Source organism: Dendropsophus ebraccatus, chromosome 2 (genome assembly GCF_027789765.1).
Source record: "Dendropsophus ebraccatus isolate aDenEbr1 chromosome 2, aDenEbr1.pat, whole genome shotgun sequence".
Classification (NCBI taxonomy): domain Eukaryota; kingdom Metazoa; phylum Chordata; class Amphibia; order Anura; family Hylidae; genus Dendropsophus; species Dendropsophus ebraccatus.
This window is the reverse complement of record NC_091455.1, coordinates 85,150,319-85,173,649: the sequence shown is the minus strand read 5'-3', so window position 1 is coordinate 85,173,649 and position 23,331 is coordinate 85,150,319. Positions and strand designations below refer to the sequence as shown.

The window sequence follows — 23,331 nt, the reverse complement described above, 5'->3', positions numbered from 1 at the left end:
CAGCCTCTCTCCTCTCCATATTACACACAGCAGCAGCCTCTCTCCTCTCCATATTACACACAGCAGCAGCCTCTCTCTTCTCCATATTACACACAGCAGCAGCCTCTCTCTTCTCCATATTACACACAGCAGCAGCCTCTCTCCTCTCCATATTACACACAGCAGCAGCCTCTCTCCTCTCCATATTACACACAGCAGCCTCTCTCCTCTCCATATTACACACAGCAGCCTCTCTCCACTCCATATTACACACAGCAGCCTCTCTTCTCTCCATATTACACAGCAGCAGCCTCTCTCCTCTCCATATTACACAGCAGCAGCCTCTCTCTTCTCCATATTACACACAGCAGCAGCCTCTCTCCTCTCCATATTACACACAGCAGCCTCTCTCTTCTCCATATTACACACATAGCAGCCTCTCTCCTCTCCATATTACACACAGCAGCCTCTCTCCTCTCTATTACACACAGCAGCCTCTCTCCTCTCCATATTACACACAGCAGCCTCTCTCCTCTCCATATTACACAGCAGCAGCCTCTCTCCTCTCCCTATTACACACAGCAGCCTCTCTCCTCTCCATATTACACACAGCAGCAGCCTCTCTCCTCTCCATATTACACACAGCAGCAGCCTCTCTCCTCTCCATATTACACACAGCAGCAGCCTCTCTCCTCTCCATATTACACACAGCAGCAGCCTCTCTCCTCTCCATATTACACACAGCAGCAGCCTCTCTCCTCTCCATATTACACACAGCAGCAGCCTCTCTCCTCTCCATATTACACACAGCAGCAGCCTCTCTCCTCTCCATATTACACAGCAGCAGCCTCTCTCCTCTCCATATTACACAGCAGCAGCCTCTCTCCTCTCCCTATTACACACAGCAGCCTCTCTCCTCTCCATATTACACAGCAGCCTCTCTCCTCTCCATATTACACATAGCAGCAGCCTCTCTCCTCTCCATATTACATACAGCAGCAGCCTCTCTCCTCTCCCTATTACACACAGCAGCAGCCTCTCTCCTCTCCATATTACAGAGCAGCAGCCTCTCTCCTCTCCATATTACACACAGCAGCCTCTCTCCTCTCCATATTACACACAGCAGCCGCCTCTCTCCTCTCCATATTACATACGGCAGCAGCCTCTCTCCTCTCCCTATTACACACAGCAGCAGCCTCTCTCTTCTCCATATTACACACAGCAGCAGCCTCTCTCCTCTCCATATTACACGCAGCAGCAGCCTCTCTCCTCTCCATATTACACACAGCAGCAGCCTCTCTCCTCTCCATATTACACACAGCAGCAGCCTCTCTCCTCTCCATATTACACACAGCAGCAGCCTCTCTCCTCTCCATATTACACACAGCAGCAGCCTCTCTCCTCTCCATATTACACAGCAGCAGCCTCTCTCCTCTCCATATTACACAGCAGCAGCCTCTCTCCTCTCCATATTACACAGCAGCCTCTCTCCTCTCCATATTACACAGCAGCCTCTCTCCTCTCCATATTACACACAGCAGCAGCCTCTCTCCTCTCCCTATTACACACAGCAGCAGCCTCTCTCCTCTCCATATTACAGAGCAGCAGCCTCTCTCCTCTCCATATTACACACAGCAGCCTCTCTCCTCTCCATATTACATACAGCAGCAGCCTCTCTCCTCTCCATATTACACACAGCAGCAGCCTCTCTCCTCTCCCTATTACACACAGCAGCAGCCTCTCTCCTCTCCATATTACACACAGCAAAGCCTGTGCAGGGGAGCAGTTACCCATAGCAACTAATCAGATTGCTTCTTTCATTTTTAAAAAAGGCCTTGGAAAATGAAACCTAGAATCTGACTGGTTGCTATGGGTAACTGCTTCCCTGTTCCTCTGCACAAGTTTTGATAAGTCACCCCATAGTTCCTTTATTTACTGTTTTAGCTCCAACCTATGCTGCATTGCTGTACAGAGATTGCAGTCTGTCATGCTGTCCTTACTGCTGCAGTTTCTTCTGGGCTCAGATGTCAGTTAGATGTTAGGGGTGTGGCTAAAGAAATATATGCATAACTCCACCCACCTGATGACTCACTGTTCCCTCACTGGCAGGAACAGGAAACAGAAGGGAACAGAATTTCACAGGAAGTAAAGAAAACACAGGCAGAGTGGTCATGTGACTGAGCCTGAGAACACAGTAAGCGCTCAAAATAAAAAATAGAAGTGTGTGTAGAATATGCAACATCCACAAAGGTCAATGCAATGCTAGCTTATTGAAAAATCCCAGACAACCCCTTTAAGTGCCAACCGCACCTGAACTTGAGGACAAGAGTGGTGCTGTCTCTGGAAAAAAGTAGTCATGTAGCATTGGATAACTTCTTTAAGGTTGTACACAAGAGAGAACACACTCGTTTGCTTACCTGCTCGGGCTGCAATTAGATGAGTCACCTTGTCGGGTTCATCATCCTTTAAAACCAAGTTTTTGCAGATTTTTGCACCCAAAGATCTTGCATGGTAATATTCCCTTGTCCTCTCAATAGGAAAATTTGTGGGATGAAGGCCACTGAAAGTTAAAACTGCATTTTCCAAGACTTTACTTTTCAGTTCTGGCACTATTTTACGAATATCGGGAACTTCATCTAACTCCTTTTTGAGGTATCGCTCATACTTTGCATAGTAATCTGTGTGTACCCTGACAAGAATTTCCTCTAGGTATATTAAGTGATCGTCTTCATCGAGGTCATCGCTGTCATCATCATCTTCCATGCTCTGATCCAACGATTCTCCTACTGTGATTCCAGACTGCTCACTATTCTGGGATTCCGTTTCTACCTCCTTCTTATCAGTGCATCCATTGCCTAAGTCAATTAGGGTGTCCGGTTCCATTTCCTGAACCTCCATCTCCTCATCCTGCAATATTAGCTTATCCCTTGTTTCAGATAATAGTCTTTTATCACTACTGTGATTTTCAGTCCACTGTTTGCCAGATACAGACTCTGCAGAGGATTCCTGAGATACCTGGTCTGGCCTTTTTGATTTCCTCCAACTTCTTTTACATTCACTTTCACTTCCAGAAGAGGAGGAAGGAGGGTATGGTGATTTTCTAACTTCAGCCTCGCTGTCACTATCGCTAGAGAGGTCAAAGTCTAGATCTTTTGCAGCACCAGTCTTTACTTGTGATTTGGCAACTGCTGTCCTATCATCTTGCTCTGTAGATGGCTCAGCCTCTGACAGTGTTACATTTTTACTATCATCAGTGCAAGAATGCTGACTTGTAACAGGGTCTTGTTGTACTAGTCCATCATTAATATCAGAATCCTTTTTGAACACTTCACTGCCTGAAGGGCTTCCATTAACCTCCTTGACACCTTTCCCAAGACCATTACTTTGCTCCTCTACGGGAAGGCTTTTAGTCTGATCAGGATCCTGTGTAAGAGTCTCAGACTGTTGAGCCGCTGCAGATACTTTAGAGCTGCTTACTGCAAAGCCAAAAAAAAAAAAAATCTTACAAATAGAAACTGCTATGGCAATATTAGTAACATTAGAAAATAAGGTGGATTCTTAAACCCAAAAGAATAGTTTGATTGACTAACTAACAGTTTTATGAAGTAATAGAATCGCATGCCAGTAATTTTCAATCTTTAGGGTGCGTTCACCCATAGAGAGTTCGCAGCGGATTTTACACTGCGAGTATTGAAGCAAATCTGCTGTAATACTCGGTGTCATTATAGTTTAAAGGGGTAGTCCACCAAAAAAAAATTTTCTTTCATATCAACTGCTACCATGAAATGCCAGAGATTTGTAATTTACTTCTATTAAAAAATCTCAAGCCTTCCAGTACTTATCAGCTGCTGTATGCCCAACAGGAAGTTGTATTATTTCCAGTCTGGAGAGCAGGAGAGGTTTTCTATGGGGATTTGCTCCTGCTTTGGACAGTTCCTGACATGGACAGAGGAGGCAACAGAGAGCACGGGGTCAGACAGGAAAGAAAACACCACTTCCTGCTGGACACACAGCAGCTAATAAGTACTGGAAGACTTAAGATTTTTTAATAGAAGTGAATTACAAATCTCTGGCACTTTATGGCACTAGTTGATTTGAAAGAAATTTTTTTTTGGTGGACTACCCCTTTAAGGCCCTGTGAGAATGTAGTAACAGCCATATTAAACTACTTGGCTGAAGTGGGCCAACCCACAATCCCTCACCACACTCCTACTTCAGTCTTAGGGTCCCTGCTTACTGATGGCCCGCTCAGCCAATCACTGGGTGTGGCAGGAAAGCTCAGTGACTGGCTCAGCAGGCTGTCAGTGAGCAGGGACCAGGAGACTGAGGCTGCAGCCAAGTTAAATATGGCCGTCACTGCATTCTCGCAGCAGAATGAAAATCCACTGCAAGAATGCAGGGCCACAAATGCTAATGGTACCAAGTATCTCAGCAGATTTGCTGCAAAACATGCAGCGTGAAGTCGGCTGCGAACTTGCTATGTGTGAACGCACCATTGGCGGGTTTTGTAAGCTTTAAATTACAAAAAAGTAATGCTCACCAGTAATGCAAGTGATACCCTCATAGCACAGAAATAATTATCTTTACTTTGTACAGCACATGATTTAAAGGTAGCTTCACCACACACCGTATCACAGCAGATCCGCAGCAGATTTCGTCTAAATAACTGAACACGGCATCAAATCTGCTGCAGATCCTGTTAGTGTGTATGCACCCTAATGGTGCGTTCACACCTACAGGATCTGCAGCTGATTTTCTGCAGCAGATTTCATTTAAATAACTGAACACAGCATCAAATCTGCTGCAGATCTGCTGCAGATCCTGTAGGTGTGAACGCACCCTAAAGAAGTTTTCCAGCCAAATTAGACCGATGAGCCATCCACTGAATAGCTTATAAGTCACTGACCAGCAAGGTGCCGACACAAAGCACCTGCATCGATCATCGATATAAAAAATTTAAAAACAAATAAAAACAGTATGCCCATAATTATCCTTGAAGTTAAAAATGTTAAAGGAATATACTAGCATATTTTTTTTACATGAATAGACAGGGGTGCTGGTGCCGCAATCCGTTTTTTCGAACCGCGGTTCGGTTTCCTCCCACGGCGACTGTCTATATCCAAACAATGGCTGGGCATGAATCACTAGGGGTGGGCTTGTCTGTCCCTAGTGGGACTATCTCACTTCCGTGACGAGGCTCCACTAATTCTAATGGAGCCGTGTCACAGAGGGGAGGACAGATAGTCAAACTGGGGCCAGCAGATCCGCCTCCAGTGCTTCATGCTTGGCCGGTGCTTGGTAATAGACTGGCGCTGTGCATGGGAACCGGGCCATGGTTAAAAAAAAAAAAAAGGACCACAGCAAAAGCATCCCCGCGCCAGCGGTAGTCTATTCATGTAAAGAAAAAAAAAAAGTCAATGTACTAGTGGTACATTCGCTTTAAAAAAAAACACCGAGATGCTGCTGGGGTGAGGGAAAAGAACAATAAGAACCTATACTTATCTAGCCCCCGGCTTTTCTCCTTCCAGTCCCCTGATCCAGTGATTGGCTAAGCAGAAAAGTCTTCCTCCAAGTGTTTGTCTTAAAAGTAGATTAGGGGACCGGAAGGAAAACAAGTCAGAGAGACATGTCAAAAGTTTTGGTCAGATGGGAGTGCTGAGACCCCCAATAATCACTAGAACTAGCAGGTAGAAGTGCTCGGCTAAGAGTTTCTCTTTCCTTTCTGCTGCATGAGATGGGCTCTATAGACTTGATATACAGCCCATCTTCTGGAGGTAGAGAAGCACTTACCATAGCCTAACTCCTGCCTTGTTCAAGTAACTGGTGGGGGTTTGAACACCCAGACCCTAACCAATGAAATATATGTGAAAAGGTTTTATTTTTTAAGTGACAGTAACACTTTGCTCCATATTTATCAAACTGTGTAAAACAGAAACTTGTGAAAATTGCCCACAGCCACCAATTACAGCTCACCTTTCAGCTCTGGAAAAATAATAATCAGGTCGCAATTGGTTGCTGGGCATAGTTTACACCAGTCTCTGTTTACGCAGATTGATCAATCTGGGCCTTTAACTTTTTCCATAAAAAAACTATATACAGAGACTGTAAAATAATGTTCAAATAAGGATATAGCTTCAATATTGCAACATCGCCAAAGAAACTGAATGAGAGCATCTTTACAACTAACCTCTGTTTCTTATCTGTGCTTCCCTTGAACCAGGAGGTGCATTGATGTCACCTGTACCTTGAAAGTAGACATACTTTTTAACTGTAATCAGATTAGGAGCAAACTTCCAAACATCTTCCCGATCATCAATAATGCAGACCATAGAGTCCCCGCATGGAAAAAGATTCCTTAAAATAGCAAATGACACAAAATAAACCATGATAATTACTATAAGAACATTGGTAATGCAAGAATTTGCACTACAAGATACATAATACAGAAAGGCAGTAGACTCAGACTGTACTGAAACTCATCCGTATACTAAAATATTTATCTGCTTAAATTCCATTTCCAGCAAGACAATGGGCAGCACTCTGACCAGTTAAACACATACACTTAAATATCAGTCTTTATTCTCAACACAACTTTCATAACCTTATGAGTAGAACTATAAAATCATGCATATTAAAAACATTATAAGTAAAGACAAACCTAAGATTTCCTGTTTTGGAAAATGGATCTATACATTCATCCCTAGATAATATTCGATGTGAGAAAAGCTTCTTCTCAGGATCTAAAAAACCTAAAAAACAAAAAAAATTTTTTTTCATGTAAATGCTTTCTATGGACAAATTTTCTTTGCACGATAAATAGTGAAGCCAGTCGACACAAAAGATTGCTGTATTGTTCGTGCAGCCATTAGGCTATGTTCACATATTGTAATACAATGGCTGTTGTTTAACGGCCACTGTATTACAGCACCATACTGGCCGCATTTTTACAAGTTACTGAACATTACTGAATGGGTGTGCCTGCAATTCAATTAACCATTGACCTCAATACACTGTACGGCCGTGAGAACATTGCGTGAACAGACTGAACAACAACCGTTGTTCAGTCTGCAGGCCAGAAACAATTGACATGTCAATTATTTCCACCACCATAGCGGAACAGCGGCCGATGTGCAATACATTGTGTGCAAAGCGGACACTTCTTACCCAAGGATTCAACACAGTGTATTCTTAACAAGAACAGCTGTGTTACAGACAACAACGGCCGTTGTGGTAAAAATAGAATACACTGTGCGAACATAGCCTTAACATGTATTGTCATTGGCCGCAAGTTTCCTGTCTAGCTAGATATATAAAGCCAATAACAGTTTTTGCGGCTGCACAATAGATTTAATCAGCCAGCGAGCAGGTGTTTTCTTGCTCGTTGGCTGATCTTTGGCTATTTTACACAGGTGGATTATCGGATGAATAAGCTTTCCTAAGAACAGTCATTAGAGATAACGTTTTTGTGTAAAAAGGGTTTTTAGACTCTCTCCACTCTGCATAATGTAAAGCTTCGCCCCTCCTAATCGACCCTCCTCCTGATGCGGCTTTTTCAGAGATCCCATCTATATAATGGCATCCTATGGTGGGGCATGTGACCATGGCAGGACACACTCTTTCATAGCAATGCACTGTGTGCATAAAAGGAATGCAAGTGCAATGTAGTTACTGTGAACTGTTACATGTTCCTCCACAGAACGCCATAATATTCGATCTCTGCCTAGCCACATCAGAAAAAGGGTGGCTCGGGAGGCGCGGAGCTCTGCACTAGGGAATGCAGTGACTGAGTATACTAGTCCCAGGAGCTAGGTAAATCATCATCATGGCCAAAAATGTCAAATGCCAACCCCTACCAATTAACAGCAAGATCATTCCTGCTGAATCACATACAAAGAGGAGGGGGATAAACTAGTGCAAAATTACTAAGCAGCGCAACAAAAGCACCCTATGAAGGAAAAAGAACAGGAAAAAAAACACTTTGGTATATGTCTGGCATTAATCAATGTTATATTGCTGCACATTTTTTGAAAGGATTTCAAAAGAATAGAAAAAAAGTGGTATTAAATAGGAACTATCATGCAGACATTCTTACAATGAAGTAGTATCATATGTCATCAGTCACATGGGCAGAAAGTTTCTAAAAAATACTGCAAAGAGAAACACACTGCGAGAGTCTAGAACAATTAAACGAACTGTTCTGAAGAATCATCCTATAAAACAACTTTATCACTTAGGCACTGTATATTTCTGTAGCCCTACACTGCCCCCTTGTGCTAAAAACAGAAAAGTAGTAATTCTGGCAAAGCAATGCCTTCACACTAATAAAAGTTTACCTTATTTAGTGACTAAGATGTCATGGCATTAGTGATTGAATATTAATGATAGAAAAGGAGGAATATAAAAAGGGGAACTCTGTACTCAGCTCCCTGTTCTTGAGATCTCAGCACACAGACCCACCACAATCAGGTAATCCTCTTACTTTTTGGCCAATAACCACCCGATGCAATAGGGCGCTATGCAGTTGAATTAGTTAATAATGATGATCTGGAGAAGCCACTTAGAGCTAACAACCCTCGGCCCCCTTCTACTATAAAACATTCATGTTTATAAATTACAGTGCACAAGTAGAATATATTCTGACACTACTGTGTCAGGCAATTCCAAGCGAGGGACGTGTATGCGGCAAATAGCATTAGGAAGATAATGTAATCAGGAGGTGCACAGCTGTAGGTAAAGCGGTCTTCAATCCAATACCTGAAGAAGAAAGTATAACTATAACACCTAAATTTTCCACCCCCAAAAAAGGTTAATAAACACGACATACAGAAATAAATATTAGATATCCATTTTATTGACACAAAAATCCAAAAATTTTAAAATATGGTTAGGGAGGACTAGGTACCAGTATATACAGGGCAAGTGGGACAAAAAATCTATTTATAATCAACGTTAAAGAAGTGGTCTGATAATATATTGTCTATAGGATCAATAGAATAAATAGAATTGTAATATTATGCAAAAATCCTTAATCTGTGCCAGGCAACCTGTAACCAATATATAAATATGTCTAAATGGACTACCACCTCACATATCACCATATATCCTAAGTATATTTATTTACAAATAAAGTGCAAAATGCAGTGAGGTAGATGAAATGAATATATGGCCATGATAACACATCCAAACACAAACAATGCAGATGCAATGAGGTAGATAGTAAATAGAGTAAATAGAGCCTCTTGACAAAGCAAGCAGCGAAACGTGTGTCGAGGCGCACACTGTAATGGGGGTTTGTGACATTGGTCCGGTACTGGGCATATGATGTGGGCTGATGTGGATCTGTAGTGGGTCAATATATCTGTGTGCCTACTTTTTCTCTTATATTACCTGTTTACTATTATCTATTTACTATCTACCTCATTGCATCTGCATTTTTTGTGTGTTTGGATGTGTTATCATGGCCATATATTCATTTCATCTACCTCACTGCATTTTGCACTTTATTTGTAAATAAATATACTTAGGATATATGGTGATATGTGAGGTGGTTGTCCATTTAGACATATTTATATATTGGTTACAGGTTGCCTGGCACAGATTAAGGATTTTTGCATAATATTACAATTCTATTTATTCTATTGATCCTATAGACAATATATTATCAGACCACTTCTTTAACATTGATTATAAATAGTTTTTTTGTCCCACTTGCCCCGTATATATACTGGTACCTAGTCCTCCCTAACCATATTTTTTAATTTTTGGATTTTTGTGTCAATAAAATGGATATCTAATATTTATTTCGTGTTTATTATCCTTTTTGGGGGTGGAAAATTTAGGTGTTATAGAAGTTCAATAGAGATTTCCACCCGCAGGAAATATTAGCAAATTAGGGTTTTTTGTTTTTTTTTAATTTGTAGGTGTATTTATTGAAGAAGAAAGTAGCAGTGCTCACCCAGAACTGCAAATAAATACTTTTTAGGAAAGTCAAACAAGTGCAATCCCCAGAATGAGCTAAAAAAAAGTGCTAGTTCGCTACTTTCGTCTTCAGGTATTGGGGTGCAAACAAGTTTATAAACTACTGCAGTGCTTCTCAATTCCAGTCCTCAGGCCTCACCAACAGGTCATGTTTTGAGGATTTCCTTAGTATTTCACAGGTGATATAATTATACTCAACGCATCAGGTATTAGCACAGGTGATCTTTGTATGAGATATCCTCAAACCATGACCTGTTGGTGAGGCCTGAGGACTGGAATTGAGAAGCATTGAACTACTGTGTCTATTAAGCAATGGACCTTGACATTCATTTTCACAAGAGACAGTTGCCTACAATTACGTGGATGATAAGAGAAACCTTACATGCTGTGGTCAGAGCACAAATGGGACATGCAAAGAGTCTGCTGCACTATAACTACCTATCAGCATCTAGATGACAATCTCCAGTGTCGATGGGTCTCTATGGCAGCCATGGAATGTTGAGAACCTGGTTGTGTCTGCAGCATAACGCTGCAGGCTAAATACACTGCACTAGAGGACTAATGCAGTGGTGATGCACTACCACTAGTAGTGATCTAATGATCATTGTAAAAGTCCCCTTGTGGGACAAGAAAAAAGTTAATAAAATAAAATGTAATAAATGTTTCCTTCGGCACTAGAAACGTGCAGCGTATATAGGGCAACACGGATTCAGTCAAATATCAGGAAATGCTGTCAGTAAGGAGGCTCATGCTTTGGCATCATTAGACCTTCCAATAGGACAAGGATTTCAATCATACCTCAGGTGCATCAAGACTTTGTTTGAAGAGGAGTCCTGGAAGATTATGGACTGACTGTCAGTAACTTAAATCCCACCAAAATCTCTGGTGGAATTTCCCCGGTTGTGTTTTCTAAAATGTGCCTGATGCCATGGTTGTTGTGAAATACGATCTTTTATTCTGCAGCCACAGCGTCAAAGAGGTGTGGCGTAAAGCGTCCACTCCCTAGGCCTGCAGCGCCACCTCTCCTCCTTCCTCCTGCTCCTCTATTCTGTAGTTACGCTCCAGGCTGGATTTCTCCTATTCAGTTCTGCTTGAAATACTGCAAATGCGCCAAAGTGACCCGGACCAGTGCGGGCACACTAACATGGCTTCTTGTTCTAGGCTACCATATCAGTGTGCCTGCATCGCTGTGGTTTGCTACAGTGCATTTGCATTATTTCAAGCAGAGCTGAATTGGAGAAATCAAGACAAGGGGCACAACTAAAGATGGGGGGGGGGAGGCGTGCCACAGGCCTAGGGCATGGACGTTCTATGCCACAGCTCTTTGATCCTGCTGCAGAATAAAAGATAATCATTTACACCAACCACAGCACCAGGCACACTATGAAAGACACAGCCGGGAAGGGTTTCTTTTTATCAAACAAACGGTACCAGTGGTTGGGGGGGGGGGGGGGGGGGGGGGACTGGTGAATACAAATTCGCTTGAAGGATATTAGTGAACAGAGGACTACTGATCATAGGGAATGGGCAAAGGCCGCATATGCACATGACAGTGCTCAGTTTGTAAAACATGGTCTGTGTACTGGCCACATTTTGAGTGCAGAGTAAAGCTGTCATTTTGTCACTGCCATCTTGCTTAGGACATGACTTTTCTCACACATGTAAGTGAATTATCCGATTATTTTGTGATCTTATTGGTGGCCTATTTACTGTCTGATTACCTCTCTCATTTTTATATATGCTTGAGAAGGACAACACGTTAGTTGAAATGTTGCTGCTGTTTCTTACTCTATTGGAGCAGTTTGCAGTAAAAATGTTTTATGTGACCTGTGCCACATTTTTAAAATTTGTTTTATACACTTTTTCACCCTATATGAAAGTAGGTGGGGCTTCGGTAAAACAGGATAGGGCTTAAATTTTGGTGCATATTTTGGTATAAAACTTGACCAACTAATGGATGATGCAAACAGACTAGACAGTCTAAAGATGTGATCAAACAGCATATTTAAGAATAAGAATGCTTATACTGTATTTATCTCCCCTGTGTAAACATGGCCTAAAAAGGGACTTGGATATGGATGGAAAACTCTTTGTTATACATACAAACATGCTTGTGGCCGTTCCCCTATAGGTATTAAAGCACATTTAAACAACTTATCAGTTAATACTGACCAGCAATAGTATGTGCGTAAAGTCGACTTCCAAAGGTAAAAACGTGCAGCTCATAAAGTTTGGCAATTTTCTCTAAGAATTCTTTACAATGTGGGCGCAACCGGGTGTGCAACATAGGTTCTCCTCTGCATAACTGGAAATGTAATATGCCCTGCAAAAGAACAGAATGAAAGCAATACAGATTACATCAAACAGAATAAGAAAAAACATCAACATATTAAGCCAGGTGTATCAATCTGTAAGGCAAAAATGTGATTTTGCATAACAAGACAGCAAAATTAGCTTTGATTGGTTGGTTCTGTGCCTATAAATCTGGGTCTATACTGTGTTGGGATACATTCATTAGGCCTGTTTAATCCTTTAAGTACCAGCGTATCATTTATTGGCTAACTTTTGCCCAATAATGGCACTGGCAGAATTTGTGTGGCGGCGCCAACCTGGTCAAATGAAAATATTTGTTGACTGCTTGTAGTGGTACATTCACTTTAAAACAGTGCTTCTCAAACTGTGAGGCGGCCTCACCAGTAAGGCGCCCCCTTGTTGTTGGCGAGGCCCAGCTGAGGAGCCAGTTTTCACAAAGTATATTCTGCAGAGTTCTCTTGCGGTTTGCAAAATTCTCCATTTTAGCAACATTATTAATTTATTTTGTATTTAATATATTATATAGAACTTGGGAGACAGGTGTAAGGTAGCCCTAGCATTATTTTTATCTTTTAAATGGACTTTTACCACAGATGGTGAGGCCCAGGCATTGCCTTGGTCTGTTGGGTGAGGCTCAAGTAGAAAACGTTTGAGAAGCACCGCTTTAAGGGTATAAACACACACACACACAGCGTATTTACTGCTGCGATACGCAGCAAATACGCAACGAATACGCAGCAGATTAGATCTAAATAACTGAACACAGCATCAAATCTGCACCATCAAATCTGCCGCAGATCTGCTGCGTATACGGTGTGTGTGTTTGTACCCTTAAACATACTTTTCAGTACATTTTAGGACACTAAACCATCAGCATGTCTTTATGCAGTGGGTTTAGAGTCTAAACGTGGACTAATTTAATGTCAGCCTGTTCCCGTTTTCCAACATTAACATGACCAGGGGACACATTGCCTCCAATGGTTTTGGGCGCATGTTTTCTACCTGAACTAAGAACAGCACATCTCACATCCCTACGGATTTGCAGTGAAGCAATGTGCACTTTCATCATCGCTATGTGTGTACCCACAGATGCTGACGATGGCTCTTTAGATAAAGTAAATGTAAGAACATGGGAACAAGTAGAATATATTCGACTTTGACACACTATAAGCTCTGCAATGTAAAGACAGGTTCATGGTTTAGTGTCCTAGAAACAATGACAGGCCCCATGCCTTTTTTTTCCCCATTCACACGGAGCTAAACCGGCGGAATTCTGCGGCGGGGGACTACGCTCAGAATCCTGAGTGCTAACTGTGACGTCTGCGTGCGGCCCTCGGCAGCAAGAGTGCACATGCGCCAGAAGAAAAGGGGGGGGGGGGGGGGCAAAAATAAATATGCACGAAAACAGGGAGGAGGAAGTAGTGGTGAGGCATGCTGAAAAGCAGCAAAAACGCCTCACCACTACTCCTCTTTGACACTTGTGTGGGGCAAGATTCTGACACATTTACAGTACAGATGGCCAAAACAAAGGTAACAGACACAATAGGGGACACACACCAACACTACACTGCCAGCACCTTGGGACCAGCCCAAGAGCTGACAGATTTCTTTTAAGGACATATTATTGAACTGCACACTGTACCTTTCTAGACATATGCTGGCAGTGCTGTTCTGTTGTATGGATTAATGTCTGATCTAAATCAACCATGAGGACAAGCTTCTTGTTTCGATGCAATCTATGTTGGTCTTCACGTCCCAGCTGTTCAGCTTGCTATATTACAAAAAAAAAAAAAAAAAAAGAAACAGAAAATATCAAAAGCACACTTGTAAAACACCAAATTATGTAAGAGAACAAAAATTAAAGGGGTTATCCAGCACTACAAAAACATGGCCACTTTTCCCCATACTGTTGTCTCCAGTTCAGGTGTGGTTTGCAATTAAGCTCCATTTACTTCAATAGAACGGAGTTTTTTAAAACCCCACCCAATCTGGAGACAACAGTAGGGGGAAAGTGGCCATGTGTTTGTAGCACTGGATAACCCCTTTAAATACAAAGGTCCACTACAACTGACAAAACTGCAGTGTGTAAAGCTGTCACAGCAGTGGTAGTGGCTGGGTTTACACACACAGAAAATTGGCCAATTTATCGGACAGATTTTTTTAAGCCAAAGCCAGGAACAGACTATAAACAGATCAGGTCATACAGGAAAGGCTGAGATTCCTTCTCTTTCCAAATCCATTCCTGGCTTTGGCTAAAACATAGCTATAATGTGTACTATTGTTTTATATGACTGAAGAGTTTTTGGGAAATCTGCAAAACAGACACATTCACATTTATTCACATGTGAAATACTCATCGCTTCTCAGTGAAAACACTTAATCGAAAGAGGCAGCACTACAGAAATTGGGATTCATTTTCCCAGTATGACATAGAATCTAATGCAGAATGGAAATATTCCTTTTTCAACTCTCAACCCATTTGCCCAGGGTGTAAGAGCTAAATAAAAGTGAGAAGCTGCCTCTAAGTGTAATTGTGCATTTTTAAAAATATATTCCTTTAATGTAGAATTTATGTCCCCGTGACTTTTAGTAAGCCTGTGGAAGGGGCAACAGAGCCCCAAAGGTCTTAATGGACTTCAAAAAGGGGCTTTGGTGCTGAAAAGAAGTGACTTCTGGGCACCAAGACACAATGTTTTGGTTGTGTAAAATCAGCACGTTTCCATGTCCAAAATGCCACATGTTTAGCCTTCTTTCACACTGTGTTTTCAGTGCTGTATGTACTGAAAAAGCCCACCCCTCTACCTCCAAATGAGGTGTGGTGCTTCTGCTTGGATGCTGCTGACAGCTTTGGCAACATATGTAACCGTAGGCCTATAAAAGTGGCATACATGGGAGGTATATGCTAGGAGATCTTAACAATGTATTGTATACCCATGGCGAAATTTTTTAAGTTACACAAATCACCAATATACACTTATTACGGGAAATGCTTAAAGAGGATGTACCACCAGGTACAGCCTCTTTAATCTAATACTGGGATAGAACAGCCCCGTCACAGGCCGGTGCTCAAGCACTAGAGGCGGGCCGGCCCAACCCCAGTGGGAGGGAATTTTCTCCCCTGCATGATGCGGCTCCATTGATTCTAACGGAGCCGCGTCATACTGGGGAGGGAATTCCCTCCCACTGGGGGCGGGCCAGCCCGCCTCTAGTGCTTGAGATCTGGTCCGGGACCCGTGGATACAAGGGCGCCGTACACGGGAACCAGGCCGCGAATCGAAAAACGGACCGAGGCACAGGCTTGCCTGTGACTGTGCCATTCTATCCCTGTGTCAGATTAAAGAGGATGTACCTGGTGGTACATCCTCCTTAAAAAGTGCTTTTTTTCCCTGCACTTACTACTGCATCAAGGCTTCACTTCCTGGATAAAATGGTGATGTCACGACCCGTCTCCCAGAGCTGTGCAGCTGTGGCTGCTGGAGAGGATGATGGCAGAGGGATGCTCAGTGTCCCTCCAGTGCCCTGTGTCCCCCTGCCATCATCCTCTTCAGGAGCCACAACCCGCACAGCTCTGGGAGTCTGGTTGTGACATCACCATTTTATCCACGAAGTGAAGCCTTGATGCAGTAGTAAGGGCAGGGGAAAAAAGCACTTTATGTGCATTTCCCATAATAAAAGTATATTGGTGATTCGTATAACTTTTGGGGGGCAATACAGTACTTTAACAACATTTTTCGCCGAACTTCTCCTTTAAACTTTTATGACCTATTCATTTCATAAACACTCACTCACTTATTTTTGGATATCTACCCGTGTGTGCCTTCTCCATATCTCTTATATAAGTTGTGTCGAGTTGTCAATTCCCCATCAGGACCAAACTTCATTAGCACCAACCACTCATTTTCTGATCAGTGGGGTGCAACTAATGGGGCTTCCACTAATCCAGATACAGAAACCAGCACTGCAGCTACTTTATTGTCAGGACTAGTAGCAGTCCAGCAGTCAAACCACCACTAGTTAGACAGTGACAGCGTAACTTAGTGAAAGGCCATCACTATATGTAATGGAAAAACTCCTTTAACAGTATAGTGAACAGGACACACCAGCTTACCTCTGAGCTAACCATAAGTTCGGGAACACTGTGGACCATAGAAACAGTAGCTGTAGATAATGGCACCTGTTGCTTTCCATTCTTGTTTTGCAGCCTAAAGAAAAGAAGGACAGCATTTCAGTTTAAGACAAATCCAGTGTCAGTAATTACCATAGATAATGACATTCAGAACTGCATCACTGGGCAGATCTTCCACTCACCAGCCTCAGAAAGTGAATTCTAAACAAAACATTTCATACAGTGCAAAGCTGTAAAATCTCCCATGATACCAAGGTGGGAAATATTTTTTGTTTCTTGCTTCTTTCTTACCAATGCTAGTGAAGAACCTTTAATGAATAAAGGTGGATAACTAACAGAGGTCAGTGTTCCCAGAGTATTGTGCTCTATATCATGCATTAAAATGTGCATGGATTTTACTGGAATATCTGCTATAGTTCACACTGTAAAATACAGAACATTTCCATGCGGATTTGAAATGTAGGTAGATTAGTAAAAAGTTATTTGTGCCTATTCCACACAAAAACTTATCATCAGGAAGGCAAGGTGCAGATTAGGTCTGATGAATTGGGGTACTCTGCATCCAATACTGCAACAAGATATGCCTTTCAGCAGCACATGCTGCGGTGTGTATGGGAACACAGCGTTTAATAAACTAATGATATTGTTTTCTTTAAATTGTCAGAGTAACAGGTATAAAAGTTTAATATTCCCAAGAAGTTCACGTGTGATGCACACCAGGTCTCCAATCCCATTTAGAGGCAGTAGTAGAAAGTTGTGAAGTATTCCAACAGCAGCATTGAAGTTCAATGATTATTTTTTTTTTTTATTTAAGTGACATACATGGGAGCAATGTTTCGACCCAAGGCTTGTCTAGGAGAAACGCTGCTCCTGTGTATGTTGTCTGAATGAATAACATACACTGAACTTCTAGCTATTAGATGCTGTCTGATAACGTCACAACTCAGAGAGACAAGTCAAAAGTTTTGTTCAGACACCAATCGTGAGAACAAGCTAGGAGAATCTCGCGCTCAGCACGGTCCTCTCCCGGACCTGTTTTACATTATAACTGAGACTCATAATGCAAGTCTAGTAGGCAATCATGCAAAGCAGGAAGCAGACCCGTGCAGCAGCCTGTTCTCACAATCAGTCTGGGTAAGAACTAGAGCTGAGAGAATCTACAGTAAGAACAAAGTTTTCCAGGACTGGATCCAACTTTTCCCTGCAGCACGGTGCAGAGTAGACGTTAAAGCCCGCAGCCTGATGAGCAGATATGCAGCGATTCGCTAAGTTCCAACTGTAGATTCGCTCATCTCTACTCAGAACACTCAGACAGGGACCGATCAAAACTTTTGACATGTCAAAAGTTTTTTGAAATAGTGACACTCTTTAAAGAGTCAGTAGGTTTATGCTGCCCTATTTAAAAGGTAGCATAAACTAGTGACAGAAGCTGAACAGAATGATGCATTACTTACATTATTCTGTGCAGCTCATTTAGAGACATCCTCCTGAATACCATGGACAATAAGAAGTCCCCTCTGTTACGTGTGTGAGCCCAGTAGTCCTAATTAGCACCAGCACAATCCCCGCACCAGCAGCTGATTGGCAGTTATCTATCCATGCTGTGTATAGACAGTCACCTGTCAATCAGCAGCTGGAGGGCAGGGGGAGTGGTGCAGCACGTATTCCATTCTCCTGCATATTAGGAGAACAGCTGAACAAACAGATGTAAGTAATACACTGATCTGCTCAGCATTTCTGTCACTAGTTTATGCTGCCCTTGTTTAAAGGTGGAATAAACCTAGTGACAGATTCCCTTTAAAATTCATTGATCTGCTGTATTGGTATAGCCTGCGCAGTAAACTAAGTTTTACTTACTGTGTCAAGTCTTGGCCACATTCTGCACACAATCCCTTCATAACCACAGGATGGTTACAACTTGACAGCCTTACCAAGACTCCCCTACATTTAAAGGACACAAAAAAGGTCAATTAGAATTACACTGAAAATGTGACAATCTAGTGAGACGAAGAAGCTGGCTGTTTTCTGCATAGTAGCGGCACTAGGGTACTGCCTTTAAGTGGATGTACCAGCAGGTACATCGCTTTAAAATCTTTACATCAATAGATTGCCGATCTATTCCCGATCAATGGCCCGGTCTGAAGCACTGGAGGAGGGGCACCCGCCCCCATTGTGACGAAGTCCCTCCCCGCTGTGATGTGGCTCCATTGATTCTAAGAGCGGCATCACAGAGGTGAGGGCAGAACATCACACGGCGGGCGGGTGTGCCCACCTCCAGTGCTTCAGGCCAGGCCCGTGACCAGGAATAAACCGGCATCGGCATCCCTGCGCCAGCCCCAGTCTATTGATGTAAAGATCTTAAAGCAATGTACCTGCTGGTACATTCGCTTTAAGGCCCTTTTACAAAGGCTAATTATCTGCCAGGAGCCTTGCTAGAAATATTCCTGAGGCCAATAATTGTCCCGTCTAAAAGTGACACCAATCAGCCAAGGACGGGTCTTTAGAGCAGGCTTTATTGTTTGTGCGTAAACAGGTTTGTGTGTGGCAAATAACAATAAGGGTACAAACCCACACACCGTATACACAGCAGATACGCAACAAATACGCAGCAAATACGCAGCAGATTTGTTGGTACAGATTTGATGCTGTGTTCAGTTATTTAGATATAATCTGCTGCGTTTTTGCTGCGTATTTGCTGCGTGTTCGCTGCGTATTTGCTGCGTATCGCAGCAGTAAATACGCTGCTTATACGGTGTGTGGGTTTATACCCTAAAAGAAAACTGACAACACAGATATACACATATACAGTTTAAAGATCACAAGCAGCAGTGTATACTTAGATCCATGCTACTTGTGATCCGGCATCCAGGTCTCCCATCCTCCGCCCATTGGCTGTATCTTCAGGTATCGCCTCCTCCAGAATTATTGGCAGGCAGAGGAGGCAGGAACTGAAGACACCACCGGTGGCTAGAAGACAGGAGACCTGGATGCAGAGTTACAAGCAGTGCAGATAAAAGTATACACTGCTGAATTTATTTTAAACTGCCACTACAGTTACATAGTTAATAAGGCTGAAAAAAGATAGGAGTCCATCAAGTTCACCTCCAGTTCCTGCAAAATGACGTTCCCTGAACGTCATCCTTTCCCTGCCTCCCCCCTGCTCCCTAGGGCAGCAGGAGGAGGCTGTCTCACACATCTATATGAAAAAGTTACAGGATAAAAAAACAAAACAAAAAACCCACACACACAAAATAAAGTAAAATAGGTAAATAAATAAATATAAAATAAATATACACATTCCCTTTCCCCCCTTTACAAATGATCCCCTATAAATAAAATACATATTTGGTATCACTGCGTCCGTAATGACCCCTTCTATTAACTCTTTACATTAACCCCTTAACGACATCGGGCGTAAACTTACGCCCTCGCGCCCTGGTACTTGGCGCATCAGGGCGTAAATTTACGCCCGATGTTTCCCCGATCGCTGCGTGTTCACACACAGCGGTCGGGGAAGATGGCCTGCTATAAATCATAGCAGGCCATCTTAGCTTCACGGCACGGGGGGTGGTTAACACCCCCCGTGCTTACGATCGCCGCTATAGGCTGATCAATTCAGATCAGCCAATAGCGGCGATCGGAACCTTTCCGGGTCATCGGTGACCCGATGACCCGGAAAAAAAATGGCGGTCGGTGCTGTCCGAGGACGGCACCGACCGCCATTACTGTAAAAAGTAATGGTGATCGCCGTGCCACCGGCCCGATCGCCGTGAACGGCCGGCCGGCCGTTCACGGCGATCGGGCCGGTGGCACGGCGATCAGAGTCCAGCAAAATAATAAATACCTGCCCTGGACCCCTCAGCTAGGTAGCGGAGGGGTCCAGAGCAGGTATTTGTACATTACTCACCTGTCCCGGGCTCCTGATCGGCGTCTTCCGGGTTCGCGGCGTCCTCCGTCATTCCGTTCGGTCTTCGGGTCTTTCCGGCGGTCCCCGTCGTCTTCTTTCGGCTATTTTCGGCTCCAACCTCGTCATTTTCCGGATTTTGCGCTCTGCTGCCCCCTAGCGGCTGATATGTGTAATACACTTATCAGCAGCTACAGGGATATTCAGAATATAGAAAAAGTTTTTTTTTTTTTTTTTCCAAATTTTTTTTTCTTCTATTTTCCGCACCCTATCGCCGCTGAGTGTTGATCAGCATCGCACGAAAGTGCGCTGCTAATCAGCAACTCCTCCTTTTTGGCGTAGGGTGTTTTTTTTCTATATTCTACTGCCACAGTCTGCTTATAAGTGCCGGACATAAGTGCGGCATTTATCAGCAACTCCTTTGTTGGCGTAGGTTTTTTTTTTTATACTTACTGTAAAAAAACACGTAAAAAACACTACATTACACCACACTACATTGAATAAAGTTTGAGACTACACCACTACATACCCTATATACCAATCCCCGTATACAAATGGCCCCCAGGGTGTTTTCAGCGTCAGAGGGATACGTTATTATTGCCTCCGACACCGAAACAGCCAGTGAGGATGAATGGGGGGATCCTTCTTTCCTCCATTCATCCTCATCATCCTCATCATCCTGTGACGTGTCTGGGGGTAGCGTAGCGTAAGCTGCCCCCCAGACACGTCTTTTCCGCCAGTACCGTCCCAATAAGAGATCACGGTATGGTGTGAAATTCTACAAACTCTGTGAGAATACCTCTGGGTACACTTACAGATTTGGGGTACGTGCACACTGCGGAATGGCGAAGGATAACCCTTTGTGCATTCCGCAGCTGGCACCCGCCGGCGGACTGATGGAGGCGCGCGTCTCCATCCGTGTCATAGACTCCATTCTATGCACGGGCGGAATCCGTCGTCCATCCAAAGAATGAACACATTGGACGGAGAGCGGAATCCGCCCGTGCATAGAATGGAGTCTATGACACGTGTGGAGATGTGCGCCTGCATCAGTCCGCCGGTGGGTGCCAGCTGTGGAATGCACGAAGGGTTATCTGTCGCGATTCCGCAGTGTGCATGTACCCTTAGAGTGTATGTAGGAAGGGACACCCGAATGCAGCCCCCAGATGCCCCCTCCCCCCCCATCCTCGGAGTTAGTGGGAAGATCGTCCGGGAACTGATCTTCCCACTGCTGGATAAAGGTCACCACCTGTACGGGGATAACTCTTATACCAGCACCCCCTCTTCTGGTCCCTCGCTGCCCGAGCTACTGTAGCTTGCGGCACGATCCGAACATATCAGAAGCAGTAATAGCGCCCTAATATTTAGCAGCCATGGAGCGGACCCAGCGCTTCTGGATATGAAGGACCCCGTATCGCACCAGGGCAACATTTTCCAGGTGACGTCACCCACACTGGAGAACAGGAGACCCCAGAAGAAGTGCAGAGTGTGGCGTAACAGGGGGATCAGGAAGGACACCATTTTCCAGTGTGACACCTGTCCTGATCACCCCGGCCTCTGCATATTGGATCGCTCCAAGGCGCACCACACGTCACTGGGGTTCTACATTATCTAAATTCTGTCCCTTATTCCTATTTCGGGGATTCTGATCGCCATTATGGAGTCGGGAAGGAATTTTTCCCCTGTGATGAGGCTACTGTCGTCTGCCTTATGAGGGGTTTTTTTTGCCTTCCTCTGGATCAACACAGGTTGAATTTGATGGACACCTGTCATTTCCAACCTTATAAACTAATAATTGGCCTAATACCCCCAAAATAAATTAGAATTGTCCCTTTTCCCCAGCTAAGTAGGTATGGCCGCCATTCCCATTAGAGGATGCCATGATGCAATTACAAAGCCTCTGTGCGGCCAGGACAGTAGAAACCCCCCACAAGTGACCCCATTCTGGAAACTACACCCCATAAGGAATCTAACAAGTGGGGCAGCGGGGATATGGCCCCCTGGTGACGGCCACATTTGGGACGTGAAAATGAAAAAAATTGTATTTTTTATTTTCTTGGCACATGTTCTACGTAAGTGCCCGTCACCAGTGGGGTCCATATGCTCACTGCACCCCTTGTTAGATTCCTTATGGGGTGTAGTTTCCAGAATGGGGTCACTTGTCGGGGGTTTCTACTGTCCTGGCAGCACAGGAGCTTTGTAATTGCGACATGGCCTCCATCCTCCATTCCAGCCTCTAAATGGCGCTCTGTCCCTTTGGTGACTTGCCCTGTGCCCATATGGCACATTATGCCCACATGTGGGGTATTTTCGTACTCAGGGGAAACTACCCTACACGTTTTGTGTTCATTTTCTTTTTTAACCCCTTGTGGAAATGGAAAAAAATCAAGGCTAGACCAACATTTAGTGTAATTTTTGTAAAATTTTTACTCTAAATCATTAATCTTGTCATGTTTTTTCATTTTCACAAGGGGCTAAAAGATAAAAAAAACATTTAATGTGTAGTGCAATTTCCCCTGAGTACGGAAATACCCCACATGTGGACATAAAGCACCATGCGGGTGCAGGGTAAGCCTCCGAAGGGAAGAAGCGCCATTTGGTTTTTGAAGGCTGGATTTGGATGGAATGGATTTCGAGGGGCCATGTTGCATTCAAAAGGCCCCTGTGTTGCCAAGACAGTTGAAACCCCCCACAAGTGACCCCATTATGGAAACTGCACCCCTCAAGGAATGTAACAAGGGGTGTAGTGAGCATATGGACCCCACTGGTGACGGACACAAATGTGGAACAATGTGGCGTGAAAATGAAATATTACATTTTTTACACTATAATGTTGGTTTAGCCTTGAATATATCATTTTCACAAGGGGTTAAAAGAGGGGAAAAAAACAAAATGTGTAGCGCAATTTCCCCCGAGTCCGTAAATACCCCACATGTGGACATAAAGCACTATGCGGGTGCAGGGCAAGCCTCCGAAGGGAAGGAGCGCCATTTCGTTTTTGAAGGCTGGATTTGGATGGAATGGATTTTGA

The 23,331-nt window shown here is 43.6% G+C and overlaps 1 protein-coding gene across 1 annotated transcript in view; it reads right to left on the bottom strand.

The window, feature by feature from the left end:
• CTDP1 (CTD phosphatase subunit 1) overlaps window positions 1-23,331 on the bottom strand; it is a 100,727-nt gene that overhangs the window by 55,287 nt on the left and 22,109 nt on the right. The window contains exons 2-8 of the mRNA XM_069957892.1: window positions 18,254-18,337; window positions 16,379-16,472; window positions 13,913-14,041; window positions 12,130-12,280; window positions 6,638-6,728; window positions 6,167-6,333; window positions 2,397-3,455 (exon numbers count right to left, since the gene is read on the bottom strand). Of these exons, the coding sequence (XP_069813993.1) occupies window positions 2,397-3,455; window positions 6,167-6,333; window positions 6,638-6,728; window positions 12,130-12,280; window positions 13,913-14,041; window positions 16,379-16,472; window positions 18,254-18,337 (1,775 nt within the window). The remainder of the gene's footprint in view (window positions 1-2,396; window positions 3,456-6,166; window positions 6,334-6,637; window positions 6,729-12,129; window positions 12,281-13,912; window positions 14,042-16,378; window positions 16,473-18,253; window positions 18,338-23,331) is intronic.